Source organism: Lissotriton vulgaris, unplaced genomic scaffold, assembly GCF_964263255.1.
Source record: "Lissotriton vulgaris unplaced genomic scaffold, aLisVul1.2 SCAFFOLD_1309, whole genome shotgun sequence".
Taxonomy (NCBI): Eukaryota; Metazoa; Chordata; class Amphibia; order Caudata; family Salamandridae; genus Lissotriton; species Lissotriton vulgaris.
In genome coordinates, this window is record NW_028244753.1 from 348898 (window position 1) to 375662 (window position 26765).

Consider the following 26765-nt stretch of genomic DNA (forward strand, 5'->3'; position numbering starts at 1 on the left):
AAAGTTATCTAAATCATGTTCTTCTCTTTCCAGCGGCCAAGGGGACTGCCGTATATTCTTCAGAAACATCGAAAGGTAAGGCCGGCTCTTTCTTTTTGCTGTCAAAACAAGGAGGAAGGAATGAACATAGTAACTGGCATAAAAAAGGCATTGGCTGGCAATAAAGTATTGTTTCTTTTACGCTATCTGGAAGATATCTGCGTTTGCGTTCTGTGTAATAATTAGCATTGAAATGCTTGGCTAGTGTGCATTGGTAAACTGAGACGAACTGTGCGGATGAGACATCCCGCTGCCAGCAGCACTAGCCTGAGCGATATGACCGTGGGCATGAGGGGATGGCGCTGCCCAAAGGCACAGTCACAAGGCTGGGATAGCAAGCCAGGGTCCCAAAGGCATATCAGGTCTGCCTAGAGCTCTGCCTTCAATGCACAGAGCACGTGACCTCTCACCCTGCACTGATGCTATACATGCAGCTGAAGGCCTTCTTGAATGGTCACTGCTCTCACCGACTCTACAAAGTCTGGCCTGCTCCAAGTACGTCCCCGAAACCCAGCTCTGCCTGTTGTAATCATGATGTCTCCGCCCTTGTACTCCTAAGCGCCAGTGCTCGGCTTCAGCAGAGCCCCCTGACACCCCAACACTGACCTCTATGTTTGAAACCCAACAATAACAAGCATTTGCAATGCAATCGGTCTCGCCTTCGGGACCTTATATGTATTCAGCTGTGCAGCACATTAGCCTGGGTGCTGAAGCATCTACTGTTCTTTAACATGGAGATAAAAGTAAGCACCAAAGTGGGTGGCACACAGGGGTGGGAACACATGGAGAGAAATACTGCCTTACAGCGGGAAAGGGTATAGTCCAAAGCTCTGTATTTAATGTAAAATCAGGGTCTTCAGTGGTCATATTACTGAAAATACAAGATTTGAAAAAATATCATTGTCTACGGGTGCTCGTGGAAGACAATTTCTATGGACTGGAATCTAGAGAATGCTAAAGTGATTCTGGTATTTTACTGACCTCTGCTGGTCGTTTTCTATCAAGACAGTTAAATAGAGGCCGTTACCAGAAAAACTTTAAAAAAGAAAATCCCTCAGCAGAAACCAATTCTGGTATTTTACTGATCTCTACTAGTCGTTTTCTATCAAGACGGTTAAATAGAGGCAGTTGAACAAACAGAAAACAATTCTGGTATTTTACTGACCTCTACTGTTCGTTTTTTATCAAGACAGTTGAATACAGACTGTTGAACAGAAAGAAAGAAAAGTCCCTAGGCGGAAGGAGAGAACTTCTAGGGCTGATCTCCAGGACCCACAAAGTACATACACATAGAAGTATATACTAAAGTATATGCAAGAGGTCTTGAATGCTCGACCTAAAATGTATGGGTAAAGATGCTGTGGGGCAGTGGTTCCCAACCTTATACCCCATATGTATCAAGGCCAAATGGGTTCGCAAACGCCGAAATTCTACGAATTTCGGCGTTTGAGAACCCAGTTTCGCAAAATGGTATGTATCAAACAATTTGGGTGCAAAATAAGGAATTGCAAAATTTGCCATTCCTTATTTTGCGATTGCATGTAAGGAATCGCAAATTTTGCGATTCCTTAAATCCAATGTATCAAGGAAAAAAAATCCAAAATGCCCTTAAGGAATCGCAAATTACCACCAACTTCTAGTTGGTGGTAAGTTGTGAATTCTTTTAAAAAAGCATTTTTTTGAAAATCCTATGGTGCCATGTGACGCTCCTACATGCCCTTAGCGCATGTATGTGCGCCATATGCACACACATGTCATTTTCAGGGGTGCAGCAGGGTGTTCTTGAGACACCCCTGCACCCTTGAAATTATTCTCGATTAGCGAATTGCGAATCGCAAATTGAGAATAATTTCCTATTCATTCCTATGGGCCTCCTGGCCCATAGAAATGAATGGGAAATTATTCCTTAATTGCGATTAGCAATTTGCTCATCGCAATTAAGGAATTTTAAGGAATCGCTAAAAAATAGCGATTTTCTTCATACATACCATTTTGCGATTTCTAAATAGCGATTCCTTAAAAATCGCTATTAAGGAATCGCAAAAGGGAATGTTGATACATATGGCCCTTAATGATTACTGGGACCTGCACTGCTCCCACTAATCGATCTGAGGATACTAATGTAATTGTTAGCCTCCAATTTCAAATTCCTTCACATTTACAGTATGTTTCACATGTACATTTAGGGACAGATTTACAAGCACCCTGCACCACCAATAAGTCACTTTTCGTGACGTACTGGTGGCGCAGGGGGCTCTTTCATATTTACAAGGAGAGGAAAAGCCACCCAGTGTGACTTTTCCTCTCCTTGTAAATACGGCCCCTTCACACGCAGCACTTTTCGTTGAAGGGGCGTTCCATGGGTGTTGCTGTGGGTGTTCCCACACAACACCTTTAGAACAAGACACATCTTGAGAAATTGTAAATCTGGAGATGCGTCTGAATGCTACGTCACCCTAGAGGTGGCGTAGCGAGGCGCAATGAGGAAAATGCATCCTCGTTTTTTCCTCTTTCAATGCATGCTGAAATCTACAGCTCGCATTGAAAGAGGAACATGTAGTGATTGCTTTTGCGCAGGAAGGTGCCCCTTCCTGCACAAAAACAATCTACCCACGACGCAGGCATCCTTGCACCATGGTGCAAGGGTGGCTGTGCCGGCGCATGGCTGCAGTTTGTGCGCTAGCGCAGGGGGAAGCAGAGAGATGCGACATTCTTGTAAATATGTTGCATCCCTGTGCTTCGGAAATGCTGCAGTGTGCCGCAGCCAAAGGGCTTGTGGTGCCACACTGCAGCACTTCCTTGTAGATCTGCCCCACAGCTTCTTTATATTCACTTTATTAATCTTAAATATTATTTAATGTTCTAAGTAGCCGCAGACTCCCTGAGCAGGCTTGATGACCCCAGGGGTCCCCGGGCCACAGGTTGGGGGTCACTGCTGTGGGGTACAACGCTAGGCGAGCTGTCTGTAAACCCAAGGTAGTTCTGGAGTTAGAGGGGGGGGGAGTGGCACCCACTACTTTGAAACGCACTGGTAGATGTGTTTGTGATTGGATAAAGAGGTGTTGCTAACTTAACACCCATGAATACAATGCCCAGTAGCGGATACATCCCGACCTTCTAGGCGCCTGAGAGAGGGCTGTCTGGGCCAGTGAGGCGCGAAGCGCAGTTCATTGACAGTCTCAGTAGTTTAAAAGAGAGTGTGGGAGTGCTGGAAAGACAGAGGCTTAGAGGGAAGTGAGTCCGGGAGAGAGAGGCCCTGCTGGGCTCCATTTAGAGTGCTCCATGCGACCCCTCGGCCGCAGCAATCCTGAGCCCAGGCGTGATTAACAACCTTCATTCCTGACAAACGCCAACACGGGTCCAGCGGGTGGGCCCTGAGACAGTCAGCCCGCAATCGGCTACAGTCAGCCCAACAGGTGAAGGTCGCCTCGAAGTGCTGACTCCAGGCGCTGCCGTCCTATGCAGTGGGGAGATGAGAGTGCACCCAGGAGCAGAAAGGAGGTCATGGCGCCTGGCCTGGCCTGGCTGCATTAGGAAGCAGTCGAAAGGAAGGAGCTAGGGTGGTCTATAATTACATCTTTTAAGTATTGCAGCTCAGCTGATTAGCTGCGGTAATCCTACTTGAAGAAAACTCAAGTGCAGAGGCTTCCTTTTTAATGTCATCGTTGAACTGATATGGGGCTGATAGCACAATTTAGTTTACAACACAGTTTATTAAAATAAAAAAGAACAGCAGATGGTTATAGATTCCGGTGATAGGAGTTGGGACGGGGCTGGTCGAAGAAGGGGGAAGTAAAATGTGGACGGGAAGTGAGGGTTTGAGCTGAAAATTCCCTCCTCCCAAGCCCAAGCCTTCAAACTTCAGTCAGTTCAGGATTAAAGAAAGGATCACACAGCCAGACAGAGTGAGAGCCATGCCGATGCAAGGGGCCCGCTTCACCGGACTAGAAACATAAGGGGCCCTAAGAAACCCCGCAGACATCCGAGGGCGGCTGGCCGCGGCTTCCGGGAGGACCGTGGCAGCCTTGCGGTGTTGGCTATCACCGATGACGCAAATAAGCATCTGTCTGTCTGTCCGCAATGAAGAGCGCAGCCACAGCAGGCAGCAGACTGCACAGGGACGCACTGTCAAAATGACTCGTTCATACACACAAAACATTTCTAGATTCAAATGGCGGTGTCTCTGAGGCAGGCTAGCAGGACACAAGCAAGACGTGTCATCAGCAAGGACATTTGTGGAGCTATTTTTGGAATATTGGCAAACCCTGGAGCCAAAAGCTTCAAGGCGCTGTCAGGCTGCGACTGATGTTTCTGAAATTAAACGGCCTGTTCTGCTAGTAATACAGCTTCTGTCTGGTTTATCAGACCCTCCAGATCACTTCAGATCGCCCAGGGCTTCAATTCCCTGGCTCTGCTCATCGAAACGCCAGGCGCCCTTGTCAGTCAGGGTACTTACTGCAAGTGGTAAAGTAAAGTTATTTGTTATGTTCTCGAATCACAAAAGTAAAGGGCACAAACAGAGAAACGAACTCCTTTGTGGGTCCTTTGTGTGAAGACAGGGCCTATAGTAACACAGACGGCGGGCATATTAACAAGCCTGGCCTGTTGTGAGCCGGGGATGGCTGCAGCATGATGATTGGGGGGGCAGCGGGGGGTGGGGTGAGTGCAAAGCAAACTATGAATGAGTAGGTAGAGTAGCCAGTCACATTGGCCAAAACTAGCCAGTTAAAGAGTCCTTTGAAGGGAGAACTGACTCGTCTGCTCCAGCGTTGGTTCTGAAGTGGAGGGCAGAAGCTGCAATTGTTAGGATAAGTCCACTTTTATGAGTCAACACAGTGTAGGCGTCAAAGACCCCTTTACAGAGGGAGGGGGCGTACTACGGAGAGGATTTATTTAAAAATGCACGCGCAGTGTGTACATTCGTAAGCACGTAAGACTACTGACGTTTTACAACCTTAGCATGTTTTCCGGCTTACAACAGGTAGGAAACCACACACAGGTCGCTATCCTAACACAACAGGTACCTCCATTCTGCTGTCGCCTTCCAGCGGCATTAGGCGGGACCCTGCAGGCCCAGCTGGGAAACTTTTCAACTTGTATAAGCAACAGTTGTGCCCTCGTTCAGGACAGTGGGCCTATGTCGAAACATGTTGGCGCTCGCAAACCTGCGATTCACAAAATCCCCGGCTAAGTGTTCCCTGGAGGCGACCACCCGCCTCTCTGTAGCCAGTCGCAGAGGACCACTAACAGTGCGCTGCCCAATTAATATCCTTCCAGCGTCTCATTCCGCACCCCCCGCGACGGGGGATTTTGCGCATTAATCTGTTGGTTTAAATGAAAGTCTTTTAGTTCATCGAGCCCGGCGTGTGCAGCTGCACTTTGCGAATAGAGGGTTGAGAGATCCCGGACCTGGCTCGGTGGAAGGCGCGCTACAGGTCTGTTGCTCCTCTGTTTCTGCAGCTGCCGCACAGATGTTGGGGACTGACCATGTGGAGCCTGCAGGTGGTGTCTTGGCTCCGGTGAATGGAGCATGCGCACAGTGTGCGAGTTCCTTCTCCCCTTTGGATGTTGTAGCAGTGAGGGCCACAGGGCACGGGCAGGGTACTGCCAGGGGACCCCATAGATGTAAAGAAGATTTCTCCTCCACGGTGATCCAGACATTAGAGGCAACCAGCAGTGCAGTCCCCGAATGACACTCGACCCTGCTCCCTCCTATGTGTTTACTGTGCACCAGAAGGGTTCAGCTGCTGCCGGAGCCCCAAGGAGGTTTCTGTTGGGAAGACAAAGAAAGGTTGGTGAGGAAGGGCAGCCATTCCTTACCCCTGCGAGGGCCACTTGCTGAAACAGATTGAATTCACATCAATAAATAATGTGCACATTTAATCACGCTCTGCCATGTTCCTAATGTTACAAACATTATCTTTCCAGTAACCGTCTGCAGCCATGGCTTCGGATGCAGAAATGGCCGTGTTTGGGGAGGCCGCACAATACCTGCGGAAGTCTGAAAAGGAAAGACTTGCAGCCCAAAACAAGCCATTCGATGCCAAGAACACCTGCTTCGTAGATGACGAAAAAGAGCTCTACGTCAAAGGTTTCATCACAGCCCGAGAGGGTGGCAAAGTCACTGTCAAGACTGACGACGGAAGGGTAAGAACAATAAGTGTCATAGATTCCAGCCACACAGCTTCTGCCAGTCTCTTGCATTAACTCTTCCTCCTTCTCTTTTGCTGCAGACTGTGACTGTCAAAGACACTCAAGTCTACCCCCAGAATCCTCCCAAGTACGACAAGATTGAAGACATGGTCATAATGACCCATCTGAACGAAGCCTCCGTGCTGTATAACCTCGCCGAGCGGTATGCAGCCTGGATGATCTACGTAAGTACCATAGAAAGGAGACCCCCATGACACTGAGGTGCGTCAGAGCCTGGGGATACCCATTCTGCAATCACTAACTGTACTGTGGCATGTACTGCTAATGCCACTAGTGGCCACAGTGGATAAGAAGGACAGAGGCTTTCTTTCACTCTCAAGACTCATGCTAGACCACAGCTCTTAAAGACACACCCATCTCTGCAGCTACACTCTCTGCTAATATCACAAAAGGCATCCACTTTGTTTCCAATGTTTTTTTAGAGATTCGTTCATACAGCAAACTCTTTGACACTACTACCACATGCACACACACACACATCTCCACCCTTTCTCCTCCAACAGCAGCTCTTAACACAAGCTCTTAACATGCAAGGTTTCATGGCTCATGTGAGCAGAAAACATATTTTACTTTCTTCATAGTAGAAAGACGTTTTTCAGTGCTGGGGCTCACAGGAGGACATTCTTCAGTTCAGGGTTGCTTAGGACAATAACCGCGCTGCCACTAGGAGTTACTATATCTTCAGAGGACCCCAAGAGGTCTAAAAAGCTTGTGATGGAATTATAAGTGGAATCTGCCACTTGTTTCCAATGGTAAATATCGACACATTTTAGTGAATTTTGAATTTACCATCTTCGACACTGATCAAATTGGAGCTTGACCAGTTAGACTCCGTCCCTTTTATTGGATTTAACTAAAAGGTATCAATGCAAACTAAGAGCCTGTTTCACAGAGGTAAACTTACACTCTTGTTTATGTTTGTTTATGTTCACGAGTGCGGACACTCCGCAGTCGCAGCAGAAAACTCCGCACATAAAAAGATAGGCATATTTTATCTTTTTATGTGCAGAGTTCTCCACCCCACAGCGGTGTCTCCGCACTCATAAACTTAGAATTAAAATACCTTTTTGTGAATTCCACAACAAATGTAAAGACAAAGGTGTAAGTTTACCTTTGTGAATCAGGCCCCAAGTACGATCACTAGTAAAATCATTTCCAAGGCATACTACAGTTTTTAAGCCTCGACAAGAAACTGTGACTAATTCCACAGCACATTATTAATAGTCACAGAATTATGTGCTTACCTTAGAACAACACAAAACAGGGATACAAAGCCCAAGAAAAATCAATAGAGAGCAACACATGATAGAAATGTTAAACACAAGGCAGTTTGTCTGCTAATCATGCCCTTTCCTTTCAGACCTACTCTGGTCTCTTCTGTGCCACAGTGAACCCCTACAAGTGGCTGCCAGTGTACAACCCTGAGGTTGTAGATGCCTACAGAGGCAAGAAGCGCCAGGAAGCACCACCCCACATCTTCTCCATCTCTGATAACGCCTATCAGTTCATGTTGACAGGTAAAGTTTGATTCTTTTATTCTTGTTCATGGATGTATCTTCTTTTGCTGTACAATGATGTTTATTTATCTATTTCCTTCAAACATTCGACCAACAGATCGTGAAAACCAGTCTGTCCTGATTACGTAAGTAAAAACTCATCACTAGAATATCATAATTATGCATGAAGTAAATAACACGTTCCGCGTGATCGATGTACACTTACAATAATCGTTCTGATTTTATCAATAGTGGAGAATCTGGTGCAGGAAAGACCGTGAACACCAAGCGTGTCATCCAGTACTTTGCGACAATTGCTGTTGCTGGTGGTGACAAGAAAAAAGACGCCCCTGGCATGGCCAATAAAATGCAGGTTTGTAGATTCAATTAGTTTTTGCATACCCTGTGCAAGGTGCAGTTAGTGACATATATCATCTGTCAGAGGAGCTTATTCCAATTGAAACCTTGATTTTTACAGGGAACTCTGGAAGATCAAATCATCCAGGCTAACCCGCTGCTGGAAGCCTTCGGTAATGCCAAGACCGTGAGGAATGACAACTCATCTCGCTTTGTAAGCACAGTTTATTTCTTTTTTTCCAGTTCACTTGTCCATTGCTTCCTTGGGAAAGCCTTAAGTATCTAAACTGTCTTTTTCTTGTTTAGGGTAAATTTATCAGAATCCATTTCGGAACTACAGGAAAACTGGCTTCTGCAGATATTGAAACATGTAAGGCCTGTCTTTAAACCCTTTGGATATATTGGTGTGCTTTGGAGAGACTGGCTCACATTTACTCTTTCTTAGATTAATTACCTTATTCATGAATAGGGCCCTAAATAATCTAATAACATCAATACATTGTACATATATGCTAATTTTTCTTTTGTCTCTTTTACAGACCTGCTGGAAAAGTCCAGAGTAACATTCCAGCTCTCAGCTGAGAGGAGTTACCACATCTTCTACCAGATCATGACCAACAAGAAGCCAGAGCTTGTCGGTAAGTTTTGATCATTTATTTGCAGTTCTCTGCTCAGCAGAGCAGAACTGGTTTCAAACTAGACCTAGATGTGAGATGAGAATGGAACTTTATGCTAGGAGTCGTGGGAATGCCGTGATTAGGATCCTAGAAACTTCAATTGTCCTTTTACATGATCAGGATTTGCATGTTGGTTGTCGCTGTGCATCCATCATAGTATGGAGGAAGGATCTAAGCACATGAGGTGCAGAAGGAAGTGAGGTAAAACAGCAACAATTATTGGAACTGGTACTCAGTGAGTGATGTTTACAAAAGTCCTCAGAGAGCCATAATGGCGGTCTTCGTACAGGTTGAGGCACTCCATAGCTCACTGATATTCTCATTCTTTTGGAATGTCACATACTCTGTGCTAGTCCCTCTGAAGACATCCTATTTTTGTTACTTGGATACTGTAAGTGAGGAATTCATAAAAGAGTTCTGAGTGGAGTGCACCAGCCTGAGAAAGAATCTCAATATACTTAGGGGCCTATTTACAGGAGGCCTGAGCTTCTTTTGATGCTCCGGTGGTGCAAGCTTCTCAATCATATCTATAAGACGCCGCAAAGCCACCCTTCGTGGCTATGCGTGGCCTCATATATATGGAATAAGGCAAGACAGCGCAAAGCTCTGCATTGCCTTACTCTGCATCGAGGAGGCGTTTCATGGGCGATGCGGTTGGTGTCCTGATGCAACACCCATGGACTTCGATGCTGCTCCAGATTTACAAAATCACTTAAACCTGCGGCAGTGACAAAAACCTTATGCCTTCCCAGAGCAAGAGTAAGAAGGAGAAATGTTTTCATTTCTCCTTGTTTTTTCCACCTTCAATGTGTAAAATGCAGCACACATAGAATGAGTATACGCCTCCATTGATTGTTTTTGTGCAGGATGGTGCCACTTATTGCACAAAAACAATCCCATCAACAGCGCACGCCCTTACACCATGGTGCAAGGGTGCCTGCTTTGATGCTGGGCACAAAATTGTGCACGGGCGCAGGACGAAAGGACAGGATTGCACCATATCTCGTAAATACGGTGCATTCTTGCCCTTTCAAATTGGCACACCTCAGCATGGCAAAAAGACTTGCATTGCTGCCCAACACCAATCTGAGCTCTGTCTCTCATGTCCAGAGCACAGTGCTAAGGATTTTAGCCATTTGATGTTGAAATGGAACAGATCGATGGAAAACACCTCAAAACAAAGTATTATGAATGCGCACGTCGTTTATCCTTTTATGAACAGAAAAGACTTTGCCTGCCAATCTCAGCATATTCCTACAATCGCATTCTGAGACCCCTCTAACCTTCAACTGTTTTGTTTCGAAGAAATGCTCCTGATTACCACCAACCCCTACGACTTCCCGTCCATCAGCCAGGGTGAGATTGTGGTGAAGAGCATTGATGACGTGGAGGAGCTGCTGGCCACCGATGTGAGTCTTTCTTCAACAACTATCCTGAAAAAGTCAGAATACACTTTAGTTTAAAACACTTTTCATTTGGGCTTAAACGTGAATACGTTTCCCCTCTCTTGACAGAGTGCCATTGATATCCTGGGGTTCAACCAAGATGAGAAACTCGCCATCTACAAGCTGACAGGAGCAGTCATGCACCACGGAAACATGAAGTTCAAGCAGAAACAGCGTGAGGAGCAGGCCGAGCCCGATGGCACAGATGGTAAGGACTGCGGTGCACTTCATTCCCTGAAAAGCTCACTCCAAAATTCAAAACATAGGATTTCAAAGGGAGAGAATTTGTAGACAGAGAAGGATTGCCATGACTGCACAAAGATGAGAGCAATGAACAATAAACGTAGTCTATGAGAGGATCAATTAGTCTGAAGGCCAAAAGGTTGAAAGTGTCGCAATTTGATTGACAGTTTGGTTGTTTAAGATCCCGTAAAGTCCCATGGCCCCCGCCACCATCACCTAACACTAAAACGAAGGATCATTTATCCAGTGCAGTGCAGTTCCAACCCTAGAGCTAATCACCCTTTACACCATCACTATTCTCTAGCCATAAGTCTAACATACCACAAGCTCTAATCCTAAACTTCACCTTTTCTCATGCCCTAATACAAGCCCTAAACCTTATTACCGCTTACTATCTTCCTACTCTTTGTTATCCTAAGGTTCATATTTGCCTCAATCCTAAAGATAACCTTACCCTAATCCGAATCCTATCCCTGAAATACACACTAACGCAAAATGTATCCTTTTTCCGAATAAATTAAACACACTGTAAACATTTGCAAAGTTTTCCCAACATGCTGGTTTTTCTTCCAAAGATTTCCCTTTTAAACTCATGGTTTTCAAACTTTACATGCCAAATGTTTGATACTTCTGTGTTAGTGTTATTCAGCTGTTTGATCTAATTCAGTGAGTGATCAATACATTTTTATCGGAAGACTAGCAATTACACACCACCCTCGTGGGATTCACGGTATAATTCTGCGAGCGATAGGAGAAATATGTGGGCATGATACGACAAGATGTTGAGTACATTTTCAAAATCTGTTGCAGCTTAAACATAGCAACTGAACAACAGAAACGTAGGACAGAACTCTTTGCCAAAGGGAATTAAAGAGGCTTTGTTAATACTGATCAAACTACTCCATGTGTGTAACACCGAAATCAACTATTCAAATATAACCCACACAAACAATAAACGGGCAATAAGAAGAGAACTGCACCATATTGCTACCCCATCCATTATCATCCCTGTGGATAAATGAGGATAAAGCTACTGCACTCTACTGCCTTTTGGCTAGGTTAGCGGTATAGAAGGAATACATGCACATTTACGCAATAAAGAGATATCATCTTTTAGGTTTTATGTCTATGAAAAGATAAAACAAGCTCAGTCTACTACACCGTCACTGATAATCAGATTACAAATGTATAGTTGGCACAATCATAAACGGCTTTTCTACTTATAGTTGCTGACAAGATTGCATACCTGATGGGTCTGAACTCAGCAGACTTGCTGAAGGCGCTGTGCTACCCAAGAGTCAAGGTCGGCAATGAATTTGTCACCAAAGGCCAAACTGTTAACCAGGTAAATCTACGTTGTCACTAGTCATACTTTTCTCAAGAAAACTACAGCTGATTAAAAAACATACAAAATAAACACGCTGCATTCAGTTTAAAAATGTCATTATTTATCCACCAGGTGTACAACTCCATCGGTGCACTCTGCAAGTCTGTCTATGAGAAGCTCTTCTTGTGGATGGTGATCCGCATCAACCAACAGCTGGACACCAAGCAAGCCAGGCAGTACTACATCGGTGTCCTGGATATTGCAGGCTTTGAGATTTTTGATGTAAGTTTCTGATCTTTTACTGCAGATATAGAGAAGCCTCCCACTACTGAGTTCATTATAAGAATCTAATCAAGAACCAAATGTGTTATCTTTCAGTTCAACACCTTGGAACAGCTGTGCATCAACTTCACCAACGAGAAACTGCAACAGTTCTTCAACCACCACATGTTCGTCTTGGAACAAGAGGAATACAAGAAGGAAGGCATTGACTGGGAGTTCATTGACTTCGGCATGGATTTGGCTACCTGCATTGAGCTTATTGAGAAGGTGGGTGCCTGTTCAAACTGCATATGGGTGTATTAAAATAACGTACACATATTCCCAAGTCTCACAAAGATATGTTTCTTTCAGCCCATGGGAATCTTCTCCATCCTTGAAGAGGAGTGCATGTTTCCCAAGTCTACAGACACCTCCTTCAAGAACAAGCTGTACGACCAGCATCTGGGCAAGTGCAAGAACTTCGAGAAACCCAAGCCAGGCAAAGGAAAGGCTGAAGCTCACTTCTCCCTGGTGCATTATGCTGGTACTGTGGATTACAACATTAGCGGCTGGCTGGAGAAGAACAAGGATCCATTGAATGAATCTGTTATCCAGCTGTACCAGAAGTCTGCCCTTAAAGTGCTGTCCATGCTTTATAGCGCTACTGCAGCAGAGGCTGGTAAGTATCCTGCTTCAATGCATGCAAATAGTAAACAATTCCACAAAACTTAAGGTGTTTCTGATTCATGGATTCTTTTTTTTCAAATCCTAGAAGCTGCAGCTGCTGCTGCTAGTGGAAAGGGTGGAAAGAAGAAGAAGGGAGGGTCTTTCCAGACAGTGTCTGCTTTGTTCAGAGTAAGTGAGCATAATGAATCTACTTAAATATAAACTTATTGTGTTCATGTTATATTAACCCACATCATCACTATTGTTATTCGCCATATTTTCAGGTATTCAATCCTATGTAAACTATGATATAAAAGATATTTATATTTTTGCTACAATAGGAGAATTTAGGCAAGCTGATGACCAACCTAAGAAGCACTCACCCACACTTTGTGCGTTGCCTGATTCCAAATGAAACAAAAACTCCAGGTACAAAGCTCCAACATTATTATTGAACTCAGGAACATCTGTTGATCTAGTGAGAACTTGATCAACTAATGTATTGAGTCTTTCCCTCTAGGTGTTATGGACAACCATCTCCTAATCCACCAGCTGAGATGTAACGGTGTCTTGGAAGGTATTAGGATTTGCCGAAAGGGATTTCCAAGCAGAATCCTCTATGGTGATTTCAAACAGAGGTAATTAGAATGTTACAATAAGTGTTAACACATCCATGAAATATAAGTACACAAACTGCGGTTTTATCTAATTGGAAAGTGCAAGCAATGTAAATCTGCAAGGCTAGCTAGAGGAATTTTGTATCTCATTCTGACCAATGATTACTCAAGACAATAATGGTATTTATTTTCTCAATGCTACTTTGAAGTATTGCATGCTCTATAAAATACTTGAGCTTCACTGTTTTCTTTCTAAGGTACAAAGTCCTCAATGCAAGTGCTATTCCCGATGGTGCATTTATTGACAGCAAGAAGGGATGTGAGAATCTGTTGGGTTCCATCGATATTGACCATACACAGTACAGATTTGGACACACCAAGGTACAAAATGATCTATTCATTAAATAAAAATGCAAAACGTACTCCAAAATACTTTAAGAGCTAATATTTATTACGTAGGTGGTGCCTGCTGTCAGAGAGAAGGCGTTACTAGCATAACGCAGTAGACATCAGTCATTACAGTGCTCAGGGGAAAAGAGTAATCTTATTCAGCTGAAAACCTATCAGATATGAAAATTGGCTCCATCAGATCGGCTGGAACTTTTTGTATTTGGGTGGGGCAACAGCCAACAAACTAACTTGGTATTATCAAGCTAGTGGTGGATTGAGCCAAAAACACAGACTTAGAACAGCATTTTGAAGGTCTGCTTTTGAGTTGTGTACATTGAGAGTCTCCTTTCTCAAGGAGAGACTATTTCTTCTGGCACCCAAGTTGCAGGTGAGGGAAAGACCAGAATTTGAATCTGTACAGGAAAGACATTCTTATTTTATGGAATGTGCCTTCTGTCAGGGATTTATAACTGAAAAAATACCACCCGCCAGGGATGTCAATTCTCCTACTATAATCATGTAACTTTAAGGGTTCTTTCCAAATGGTACAATAAGTGATTAGATATCTCCATTAAACAAGTCAGCTGGAAAAGAAATCACAACATTTTCTCCCATTGGTCAGTTGTCAATAATACTCGTTACTTTAAGGTGTTCTTCAAAGCCGGCCTCCTGGGTACCCTAGAGGAAATGAGAGATGAAAAGCTGGCCGACCTCATCACCCGAACACAGGCGGCCTGCAGAGGGTACCTCATGAGAGTTGAATTCAAGAAAATGATGGAAAGAAGGTATTAATAAATAGTCTTTGTGAATAAATAAAAGACAGGTTTGTGAGTTTCACTGTGCCTTACAATATCATTTATTTGCCTCTAACAGAGAAGCCATAATAATCATCCAATACAACGTCCGATCATTCATGAATGTCAAAACCTGGCCATGGATGAAGCTTTACTTTAAGATTAAGCCACTTCTGCAGAGCGCTGAGACTGAAAAGGAGATGGCCAACATGAAAGAAGAGTTTGAAAAGACTAAAGAAGCTCTGGTCAAATCTGAAGCAAGAAAGAAAGAACTGGAGGAGAAAATGGTTTCCCTTCTGCAGGAGAAGAACGATCTGGCATTACAAGTTCAGTCGGTATGTAAAATCCAATACTTACAAATCCTTACATTTCAGCACAATATATGAAACTAAATCTTTTCCATAAATATTCAGGAAAGCGAAAACATGGCCGATGCAGAGGAAAGATGCGAAGGTCTGATTAAAAATAAAATCCAACTGGAAGCTAAAGTGAAAGAGCTGACAGAAAGACTTGAAGATGAGGAGGAAAGTAATGCTGAGCTGACCGCCAAGAAGAGGAAACTGGAGGACGAATGCTCTGAGCTGAAGAAAGACATCGATGACCTTGAGCTGACTCTCGCCAAAGTAGAGAAGGAAAAGCATGCTACAGAGAATAAGGTACTTTGTGACAATTCAATGAAATATATATGTTACAAGTGTATAAATCCAGAAGAATATTTTAGGTCCGTCTTGATAACAACTATTTATCTAATTGTTTCCAGGTTAAAAACCTCACAGAGGAAATGGCAGCTCTTGATGAAAACATCTCAAAGGTTTCCAAGGAGAAGAAAGCACTCCAGGAGGCCCATCAGCAGACCCTGGATGACCTACAGGCAGAAGAAGACAAAGTCAGCTCACTGACCAAATCCAAAACTAAGCTGGAACAGCAAGTGGATGATGTAAGTATTAACAAAGATTATTGAGCTTGTCTGTGAGGAAATTGTAACTCATCCTTGGCTACATAGCGCCAAACTATATGAATGGTTTTGGTGAAATTACTAAGAAAGAAAGTGAACATCAGAGACCTAATTCACAAAACCATAGAGTTAGTTCTACCTTTTAACGCTGGAAGGTTAAAATATTGGCTTTCCACAAACAATTTAATTATTCATGAAGAAACACCTATACAGACTTAGTTTAGCAATTAAAAGTATGGTCAAGCCGAATTCTTGGGATCCTACAAAATACTGAATTGTTAGAATCTGATCAAGCTTAAGTTTTAGTGTGCTGTGACTAAGCTACATGAAACCGACACTGATTTATGTTAAAACGGCACAGCTTCACAAAGAAGTTGGCAAAACACTGACTTTCTATTACAATTGCATATTTCAAGTGGAATCCACTTAACAAACAGGCAGTGTTAAAAACATGCATTCAAATAAGGGTTCCTGTGAAACAACATCACTCAATAAATTATTATTGCTGTGGATTGTGTAATCTGGGGAACATTTTCCTAGTCAGTGTGCGTCAAAATTGTATGATATATCCTTTGTTTTGAAATCCTCAGCTTGAAGGATCTTTGGAACAAGAGAAGAAACTTCGCATGGACCTTGAGAGGGCCAAGAGGAAGCTTGAAGGTGATCTGAAGCTGTCCCAGGAAACGGTGATGGATCTTGAGAATGATAAACAACAAAGCGATGAAAAACTGAAGAAGTAGGTATTTAGGAGACCAATTTACTGAAATATGTAAAGAGAAGGAGGCATGGTGTATGCTCTATGTAGCTATAATATTTTTTATGAGTAATATTTAGGTACATTTGAAAATGTTAAAGGGGAAAGAAACAGCTGTAAATAATGTATAAGCTCACTCGCTTCTCTGCTCTGTTCTGTTAAAAGATCATATTCAGCTCTGAAGGCTAATCACATGGGCTATGAGTGTGAACATGACAAAGGAATTGCACTGCTTGAAATCCTAATAAACATGTGTTTATAAAACAGCAAAGCAAAGAAAAACTAAAGAAGTTCGAATTTATGATACCTATTTGACGAAATATGGTGTAAAAAAAGAGGCATGGTGTTATATTTAAGTGTATGTAAAAAGGTTTACAAGAAAAACGACAGTTTAGATAATGGATCAGCTGATTTGTTTCTGTGCCTAGTTGTGTTAGAATAGCATATTAACCTCAGAAGGATAAACAAATGTGCTGTAAATGTTAACCTGATAGAAGAATTACCCCACTAAAAATTCTACTAAACATATTTTTATAAAACAATAGGAAAGACTTCGATTTGAGCCAACTGCTGGGTAAGATTGAGGATGAACAATCTTTGGGTGCCCAGCTGCAGAAAAAAATCAAAGAGCTTCAGGTACACACTTTTGTTGAAAGTAGCATTTTACTTGCTGTTGCAGCGACCAGTTGTGTTTAAATATGTCAAATAACAAATGAAACTATATGAACTTGCAGGCTCGTATTGAAGAACTTGAGGAGGAAATTGAAGCAGAGCGGGCAGCTCGGGCAAAGGTTGAGAAACAGAGGTCCGATCTCTCCAGGGAACTTGAAGAAATCAGTGAAAGACTGGAAGAAGCTGGTGGAGCCACTTCAGCCCAGATTGAAATGAACAAGAAGCGGGAAGCAGAGTTCCAGAAAATGAGGCGAGACCTGGAAGAGTCCACTCTACAGCATGAAGCTACTGCTGCTGCCCTTCGTAAGAAGCATGCAGACAGTGTTGCAGAACTTGGGGAACAGATCGACAATCTGCAGCGGGTCAAGCAAAAGCTGGAGAAAGAAAAGAGTGAATACAAGATGGAAGTCGATGACCTTGCCAGCAACATGGAGAATGTTTCCAAGTCCAAGGTAACCTATTTAAGTCAGTAAGACGCAACATGTAGTGCAACAAGTTGATTACCTACTCTACCACTAATTGCATCTTTTTTCCCCAGGCAAACCTTGAAAAGTTGAGCCGCCTATTGGAAGACCAACTCAGCGAAGTTAAAACAAAAGATGATGAACATCAGCGCATAATTAATGACCTCACTACCCAGAAGGCACGCTTCCAGACAGAAAATGGTATGAATTTCATTTGAAAAGTTTGAACGAGGAAGCTGCAATTTCTGGAAACATTTAAAGTAAAAAAAGACAGAAAGACAGTATGTGAATGAGAATTCTGCATAATACAGTGTTACTTTCATGAACACCTATATTTAGATTCTTAAAAGTCTCCTTTAATTTAAATTAGACTTTCACACAAGTATTGATCCAATTTTATTATACATTCAGTTATGTTAATTAATCAGAAAATAAAAGAGACCCGAAATATATGGACAATACCCATGATGTAATCATAAATTACTCACAGTGCATGTTTAACTCCTTTAAAATGGTAAAAATGGTTTTATTGACTTTTAAATGGTAATTAATGGACGAAGTGCCACATGTACAAATCATTTGTTTGGTCGCAAACAGGCCTGATTTGCAGAAAAGGGCAGTATACAACCGAAAAATTGGTTCTTCAAATATACACCAAACTGTGAAAATAGGCTTAGCTAATCACAGTTTGGGTTTGCAACCAGAAACAAAATCAACGTCTGGAAGGGGCGTGTTCGGGGCAACCCTTCCAAACAGGGAATCTAACTGGTTGGTGGTGAACGATTCGCAAATGGGAAGGGATCCCCTTGGGAGTACTTCCCCTTTGAGAATGTTAAAAAAAAAACATGAAAGGTTTACATTTTTTTAAACACATCTTGTTTTCCATTAACGAAAATGGGCTGCATAAAAAAAATTGCTTGATTTAAAAGCAATCACATACATGGTAGTCTGCTGACTCAAGCAGGCACCATTCCTGTGATGGGGGCAAACCCTAGCGAGTCACTAATTGCGATCTACCTCATTAATATTCCTGAAGTAGGTCTATTTGCGACCCACTCTGAGTCAATACTTAGGAAATAAGGGCCAGATATAACTTTAGTACTTTAGTTATAGTGATTTGCAAAAAAATTGCTATTTGGGATCTCTATTACTAATGTTAGTACATATGGCCCTTAATGAAGAATTGTAGATAATAAACATGCTCTTGTCATGCTGAGAACATTCAATGAAATGGTGATGAGCTACATTTATGACAAAATGTAAAAAATATTCAGAAAGTCCACCTTCATATCATACACATTTCAATCAAAGCCACAGCATAATTAGCTGTTTAACAATGAAATACAGAACTTCACTGCAGATAAAGACTGCCTGACCCATTCAGCCAGCCTTCTAACTGCGTTTACCAGACAAACGCAATCAAACTCACATAATTGTGTGTTGTCTTGTTCATACAATAAATAGCAAATAAATGCGAAACCAAGACTAACCCAATACTAACACTATTGTTTTTAAAAAAAAGAAAACAATAAATGCATCGCTTTCAATGGCATTTTCACTTTCTGTGTCAAAATGCACTTCACATTCTTCATAATTTCACAGCCTTGGCTCACTATTATTCTACGTTCATGACAGTTACAGAACATTGCACTTTGTTTCCGATCAGGTGAACTCTCTCGTCAGCTGGAAGAAAAAGAGTCTTTGATTTCTCAACTGACAAGAGGCAAACAAGCCTTCACCCAACAGACTGAGGAACTGAAGAGACAGCTGGAAGAAGAAACCAAGGTATCTTGCGTTGTCACATTGAAATGTTCTCTGCACTTTGCTGGGTGAATCATCATGTTCTAAGGCTGAGAGTGGTATCAGAATACCAAAGGTGTCCGTAGCATCCCACATTCTGGGATTGTCAACAAATAAAGACTGAAAGCAAAGTACATAATATGTTCCTCAAAGTTGCTTGACCAGCTTCAAGATGAGCTGTTATGCAAATAGGCTATACCACAGCACATTGATCAGTTCCATAAAAATTCTAACTTGTAACTCAACAATATTGCAAAGAAAGACGATTATGCAGGAGCTTGAGCAAAGTCAAATCAGAGATACCAAGCAATTTATTGATCAACATTGATCAGTAGAATACATTCCAACAGAGTATCTGCTCTTCAGTCTAGCTCTGTCCATCCTACATACACATATACGTCAATTTGTCACACTCTTCAACAAATCAGTGATCAAAAGAATTATTTTCCACTTGGTCACAATAAACACCTCTCTTTCACCCTATGCTTTCCCTCACAAATTCGGAGATACAAATGCAAAACTTTGTGGATTAATTGAATCTTAATGATCACATCTTTAATACTTGTCTGAAGCTTTCTTAAAGTCCTTGACATTGTGTCACTTCCTCCGGATTATTACTTCACTGAAAGGGTACAATTACATTTCCAGTTGCTGTGAAACTATACAGGTGAACGAGACACAGACAAGAATTATTCTAAAGTGCCCAACTTGCCAACTCGTGTACCTATTACACCACTCATTGTTTTCCTCATTTGCTAAATTTGTAAAACTTTTCTATTCGATCCTCTATATAGCATTTTGTAAAAAATAAACTCAATAGACTCCCAGTATAGGCCTTACGCTTTCTTTTCTAGGTAGCAACTACCTCATTGGTTAGACAGGATATTAAACATAGAACTGTTTCACTCATGTTTGTTCAACAACACACATGGGGCTCTTGATCTAACTGAACATTAAAGGATGGTAACAAACTAACCGAGTCACAGTTTGACCACAGAGTACCTATTCAGTGAAGTTATTGATAAAACACAAAATAAATAATGATGAGGCACTGACAAAATTAATCTGCTTACAGGCCAAGAATGCCCTGGCACATGCCTTGCAATCTGCTCGACATGACTGTGACCTGCTCCGTGAACAATATGAGGAGGAACAGGAAGCGAAGGCTGAGCTCCAGCGGGCAATGTCCAAAGCCAACGGGGAAGTTGCCCAATGGAGGACCAAATATGAAACAGATGCCATCCAGCGCACAGAAGAACTGGAAGAGGCCAAGTATGTTGTGTTAGACAAGAGGTACTTGGGGTTGTGAAATTTATGGATTTTTCTCATTCATAATACTCCTGCTTTCTTACCCAATTACAGGAAGAAGCTGGCTCAGAGACTTCAGGATGCTGAGGAACAGGTTGAAGCAGTGAATTCCAAGTGTGCATCTCTGGAAAAGACCAAGCAGAGACTACAGTCTGAAGTGGAGGACCTCATGGTTGATGTGGAGAGAGCCAATGGTGCTGCTGCATCCCTTGACAAGAAACAGAGGAACTTTGATAAGGTAAATTGACACAAATCTTCTTACCAAACTACCCGTGTTTCCTGGAATTATGTTTTATGTTGAAAATATAACTCTCTTTGACAGGTCCTGGCAGACTGGAAACAGAAGTTTGAGGAAGCTCAGGCAGAATTAGAAGCATCTCAAAAGGATGCCCGCTCCATGAGCACCGAAATCTTCAAGATGAAGAACGCTTACGAAGAATCTCTGGATCATCTTGAAACCTTAAAACGTGAAAACAAGAACCTGCAACGTAAGTGTCTGTCCAAGGTAGTTCATGCAAAGAGTATCCATATTAATGTAGCATAATATATACATAGAATGATTGCCACAACCTAGTGTCAGATTTTAGAAATTTGATGCCATCATTTATATATCTTTAACAGAGGAGATCTCAGATCTTACTGAACAGATTGGGGAAACCGGAAAGGCCGTCCATGAGTTGGAAAAAGCTAAGAAGCAGGTTGAGCAAGAAAAGAGCGAATTCCATGCTGCCTTGGAGGAAGCTGAAGTATGTAAACAAGCCAATGTTAAATATGTTCCACTGAGGTACTGCGTTTGGTTAGTTTTAATACAATGTTTATGATGTTACCCTTCTGCTATAATAGGGATCTCTGGAACATGAAGAGGCCAAGATCCTGCGCATCCAGCTTGAGCTCAACCAGGTCAAGGGTGAGGTCGACAGGAAGATTGCAGAGAAAGATGAGGAGATTGAACAGCTGAAGAGGAACAACCAGAGATCTGTAGATTCTCTGCAAAGCACACTGGATTCTGAGATCAGAAGCAGGAATGATGCTCTGAGGCTGAAGAAGAAAATGGAAGGAGATCTGAATGAAATTGAGATTCAGCTCAGCCACGCCAACCGCCAGGCTGCAGAAGCACAGAAGCAGCTGAGGAATGTTCAAGCGCAACTGAAGGTATTATATTTAACCAAAGCCCCACTGCACTTCTATGTCTCTTTATACAAAACATTTACATTGTATCACAAAAAATGCTATGTGCCCAATAGGATGCCCAGCTTCATCTTGATGATGCTACTAGAGGACAGGACGACTTGAAAGAACAGGTGGCTGTCACTGAACGTAGAAACAACCTACAGCAGGCGGAAATTGAAGAGATGAGGGCTGCACTGGAACAGACTGAAAGATCTCGCAAAGTTGCTGAACAGGAACTCCTTGATGCCAGCGAACGTCTGCAGCTTCTGCATTCTCAGGTACTATTATCTGTTGGGAGTTCATTCATTATATATGAATGCAAGACAATGCACTTGTTACATTCTAGAATCTATTTCTATCTCTACTTAAGAACACAAGCCTAATCAACACCAAGAAGAAGCTTGAGAGTGATAACACCCAAATTCAGAACGAAGTAGAGGAAGCCATCCAGGAAGCCAGGAATGCTGAGGAAAAAGCCAAGAAGGCCATCACCGATGTAAGGCTCTTGTTAAAATTGCAGAAGTCTAAATATTTAGTGCATTTTAAGTACCCTTAATTAAATGTAAAAGAGACATTTATATAAATTAAGTATAAAACGTATATTTCATTTTAACACTTAATGTAAGCGCATGCCATTTGAGATAACAATTCTTTAAAATGCATTCTTTCATGTAGGCTGCTTTAATGGCCGAGGAGCTCAAGAAGGAGCAAGACACAAGCGCCCATCTTGAGAGGATGAAGAAGAACCTGGAGCAGACCGTAAAGGACCTGCAGCATCGCCTGGATGAGGCTGAGCAGCTCGCGATGAAGGGTGGGAAGAAGCAGCTCCAGAAACTGGAGAGCAGAGTGAGTTACACAGCTGAGCTCAAATTGTTAGGGTCTGGAGGTAGGGGTCAGTGAGGGAATAAAATAACCATATCAATTCCACCTTCAGGTCCACGAACTGGAGAACGAGCTGGAAGCTGAACAGAAACGCGGGGTAGAAGCCATTAAGGGCGTCCGCAAGTACGAGAGGCGAGTTAAGGAACTAACATACCAGGTATGTGTTTAATTTCACATAGTATGCATGGATTATTGAGCAATTAACAGGAGCATACAGAGGCAAACAATGAGGTGTGTGAGTGTGTGTGTGTGTGTGTGTGTGTGTGTGTGTAAGGTATACAGTGGACTAAATTAAATATTTCTAAACTTTTCAATTTTGTATACACTTGCTTGTAAATATGTCAATAGCATCTTAAAAGTATTTTTTCATATTTCTGTGTTTTTACTTTTAGTCTGAAGAAGATAAGAAAAATGTTCTGAGACTTCAGGATCTGGCCGACAAACTGCAATTAAAGGTTAAAGCCTACAAGAGGCAGGCAGAAGAGTCTGTGAGTAGCACATAATACTTTCCTTAACATGTATCTTTATATTGAGAACATTCTGTAGAATTTATGCCCAGGTTTGAAAGAACGCAATGAGACAGGCATCTTGTGACACACTGTCCAAACTACAGCACCCTTTCTTTTAGTTTTAAGAGACATTCAATTAGAAAAACCCTGCTATACCTTTGATGTAAGAGACTTTAAACAAAATACATCCAAGTGGTTTTAGAGCTGAGTTACAGTATTTATGTTTTGGAGCCTCCAGGACCTCAAAGCTCATGGCCCATCTACTATTCTTTAATGGACAGGCAAGTATTTGATGTCTTCAGGAAGGGCGGCATACAACAAATTTTAAGGGGCACAGGTGTGATTCTTGAAGGACTCTGGAATCTGGCAGGAAATGGCCTAGCTCCAACCTCTTAAATAAGCCTAATTGAACACAGGTCCTTTAATGTCTGAAACACAAGGGAATTGAATCTCGTGTTTTACAAAGCTGGCAGCTGCCCTAAAATGTAGTACCTGCAGGCGGAAACTCATGAGGTATGCCTCTGAGAATCTTTCAAATAGAGAAGTTTCTGCTTAATGTCATCACTGGATAGAGAAACAAGAACATCCTTTGCAAAAGGCACCCTAGGCAAACCATTATTGAGCAAATTTTTACACAGATGTATTGAAATAGAATATAAGGCATTCGCAAGTTGTCCTGCATTTTCGTTTGTGTAGGTTGGGGAAGTTATTTTCTAAAATTGCGCAATAGAATAAGACCTAGACAGAGTTAATCCTCTCTTTCCTTAATAATACCAAAAACTGTAGGTGGGGGTGCTTTACACAATGAGCAGTATCATAGTGTTGTCTGTGTATTTGCTCAAAAGTGTGATACAGAGAGAGTGCTACGGCATGGAGAGTAAGACCCAACTCTATCCACATTTTGAGTTATAGTTAAAACAACAGTTATCTGGTATTGGTCATTCAACAATTGACTGAAGGGTTGGTGATTCTCGGTTGTAAATTATTGGCATTAGTAATAGATCAATCGGTCTTGTGTATGGCATCAATCTACTTCGAGAAGAGGAGATCCTGTCACTAATTGATAACCACACATGCGTAAAACAACACCACATTTAAATTGTAATGATCTCTCCTGTGAGGGACGTTTGCATTTGAAGCCCTCTCTGCCTCCAACCACCTACCTGAGAATTTGCTCATGTGTTTGCCCACAGCTATTTCAGTCATTTGGCTAAACACATGGTCTGTAGGACTTTAGATGCAATTCAATTCAATTTCAAAGCTTTATTTGATTATTAAAAACAATCATAAAAGCATACAGTGTTGAGATACAAAATAAAATACAAGACATGCAACAGATATTACAGTAGGTGAAACAGCTCAATTGGTAACAAGGTTAAAACACCAGGCTTTTCCTATGAGAGACAGCTTTTAGTAAAAAGGTAGCGGTAAAAAAACAGATGTCCAACGTATCAAGTGCAAATAACAGTTTCAGCGCTTGGGCAGTAGTAAACACAGAATATTTCTTAAAAACAGGTTTGAGGTAGTGGAGACGAAGGTGCAAATAAAAAGGGCAGATAAGCATAAAGTGCAATGTGCTTTGCTTGGTTAGGCCATCACAGGGGCAGGGGGTTTGGCTATAAATTTTCATCTGTGGGAAAGCCACCAGATTGTGAACAATGCCTAATCTCAACCTAGTGAGAACAAACTGGTGAGATTGCTTGGTAATAGCTTTTAAGTACATAGGCATGCCCCTGTCTGTAGGACTTTAGATGCACATCAGTCCCATCCCTGGCCTATGCAGACGTCAGTCCCTAAACGTTAAATGGAAGAACTATTCAACCAATTTGCTTTTAAGTTTGGAGAGATTTCCATTCACTAAGAAATCCAATGATAGCCCCTCGTGAGTGATCAGAACCAGACCACGGTGATGAGTAAGGAGACCTGTAGCGCAACGAGGTAAATGCAGTGGGGAAAGGGAACCCAGATCCCAGCGATTGTCGGCAATTGTCAAACCGGGGCAGGGAGAGGATGAATGCTAGTAATGGTGCAGATGTTGACTACCAAGAGATCACAGGTCAGTGTCTGACCCAGGCCATGTTTATACCTCTGTACTTCACCTTGGATGGCGTCCAAAGATTGTGGACCAAAGTGATATATTTAAGACAGCACAAGTGGACAGTGAAAGTGTGTCTCGCTGTGGCATTTGCAAGTGCTGCATTGAATGGCAAACTTGAAAAAATAAGCAAAAAATGGTCTGGAGGGTTTTCTGCATGCTTTCCTAACCCCTTTATTAGACAGTGGGTGGAGATGTCTCGGTTTGTTTTAATTCGCCCGATGCTAGAATAGTAAAAAATTGAATAATATCCAGTTCACATTTCAAGGATTTACATATAAAAAATGAAGATTTTTTTTTTTTTAGCTATTTCAGTTCATTCAAAATATCCTAATACGTTTTCCCACTAACTTTAGGAAGAGCAAGTAAACGCGCATCTGACTCGATTCAGGAAGGTGCAGCACGAGCTCGAGGAAGCCGAAGAAAGGGCCGACATTGCTGAATCCCAAGTGAATAAACTCAGGACCAAGAGCCGTGACGTTGGAGGCAAGGTGAGATAAATCCGTTAGAAATGGTCGTGGTTTCCATCCATGTCCACATATTTGTCTCTTCTCCTCATTAACATTTAATCCAGATCAAGATTTCCACAATAAAACGTGTGGCACCTAAGAACTGAGTGATAATGAGTGCCACACAAATGTATCACTAGGTATAGAGGTGGCAACGCCAACAATTGTTCCTGTTGTATAAGTTGGAACCACTTGTGTAAAAAGCCTGGAGATGTTCCCAGAAGGGGGCGGGGTCAAATCCATGAATCCTGCTCACAATCTAGGGATGTACACTTTGCACGCCAGCTAGTGTCTGCATGTAAACGCAGTATGGGTGGCGACCTAGGCACTGTTAGGTCGCATAGCCAGTTGTCTGTTCGCTGGGGTGTTGGGGGGTGAAATGTTATCCTTCTCTCTGAATTAAAACAACCTATTTCTTTCTCTAGAAAACCGAAAGTGAGGAATGAACAAGAGTACGCTCCAGGGAGGACTCCGAAATTTGCAAAATGTGAATGGAAAACTTCCCTGTAATATTTTGTTTACCTCTGTAACAATAAACCTATTTTTACAACATTATTGTCTCAATGACTGTTTTTCGCTGTTCTCTGTATTTCATCTGCACATCAAGTACTTTTTGGGGGGCAAGTCATGACAAGGTGGTCCCAACTGAAATGCTACCTACAAATCAGTTTGTTGTTATCTGAATCAGTTATGCTCCCTAGAAGAGAAAACTAAAAAAAACGAGCAGAAAATAAGGCACATAAAAGTGTATTGAGTAGGGACAAAGCTCCCACGCGTCAACCGACCCTTAAATGTCTTAGTAACATATCCTCATGACCTGTCCGCAAGAATACCTGCAGGAGTCCCTTGTGATGTATGCATGAGCCTGCTGAGTGTGCTACTATTACCCTTACTAAAAGAAAACAGGAAATTACAAAAAATACAATCAGCCCCAGATGGCATAAATAGAACTCTACAGATCATAGATTACTCTTTTCTTGAAGCGTCCCCAAAGGAAAGTTTTCACAGTCCATGAGTAAAACGGAAAATCTAAAACAGCAATATGAAACCCAGCAACAGCCACATCAGGCCCCCTGTCTTCTGTGTATTCCGTTCAGGAAATAAAGTTCATTTAGTCCTCTG

The 26765-nt window shown here is 42.2% G+C and overlaps 1 protein-coding gene across 1 annotated transcript; it reads left to right on the forward strand.

Annotated features, from left to right (window-relative positions):
- On the forward strand, window positions 1-26195 carry LOC147666759 (myosin-4-like). Its single transcript, XM_086948899.1, has 40 exons — window positions 1-75; window positions 5968-6186; window positions 6273-6416; window positions 7613-7769; window positions 7867-7894; window positions 8001-8121; window positions 8227-8319; window positions 8412-8475; window positions 8645-8743; window positions 10088-10191; window positions 10297-10435; window positions 11697-11815; window positions 11930-12079; window positions 12176-12346; window positions 12431-12737; window positions 12831-12913; window positions 13066-13153; window positions 13245-13362; window positions 13599-13722; window positions 14380-14516; window positions 14605-14860; window positions 14939-15181; window positions 15286-15462; window positions 16071-16216; window positions 16780-16870; window positions 16969-17358; window positions 17445-17571; window positions 19037-19155; window positions 20246-20442; window positions 20533-20716; window positions 20801-20966; window positions 21100-21224; window positions 21322-21630; window positions 21723-21926; window positions 22019-22144; window positions 22324-22494; window positions 22583-22687; window positions 22923-23018; window positions 25491-25625; window positions 26069-26195. The coding sequence occupies exons 2-40, from the start codon at window positions 5983-5985 to the stop codon at window positions 26087-26089; spliced, it is 5838 nt and encodes a 1945-aa protein (XP_086805025.1). The 5' UTR covers window positions 1-75; window positions 5968-5982; the 3' UTR covers window positions 26090-26195.
- The last annotated feature ends 570 nt before the right edge of the window (window positions 26196-26765 follow it).

What these genes read in the sequence shown, in the direction of transcription:
- LOC147666759 (XM_086948899.1), top strand. Translation starts at nt 5,983, where the DNA reads ATGGCTTCGGATGCAGAAATGGCCGTGTTTGGGGAGGCCGCACAATAC. An exon ending in CGCTACTGCAGCAGAGGCTG is followed by an intron (nt 12,738 to 12,830) that starts GTAAGTATCCTG and finishes TTCAAATCCTAG; the next exon opens with AAGCTGCAGCTGCTGCTGCT. An exon ending in AGCATGCTACAGAGAATAAG is followed by an intron (nt 15,182 to 15,285) that starts GTACTTTGTGAC and finishes AATTGTTTCCAG; the next exon opens with GTTAAAAACCTCACAGAGGA.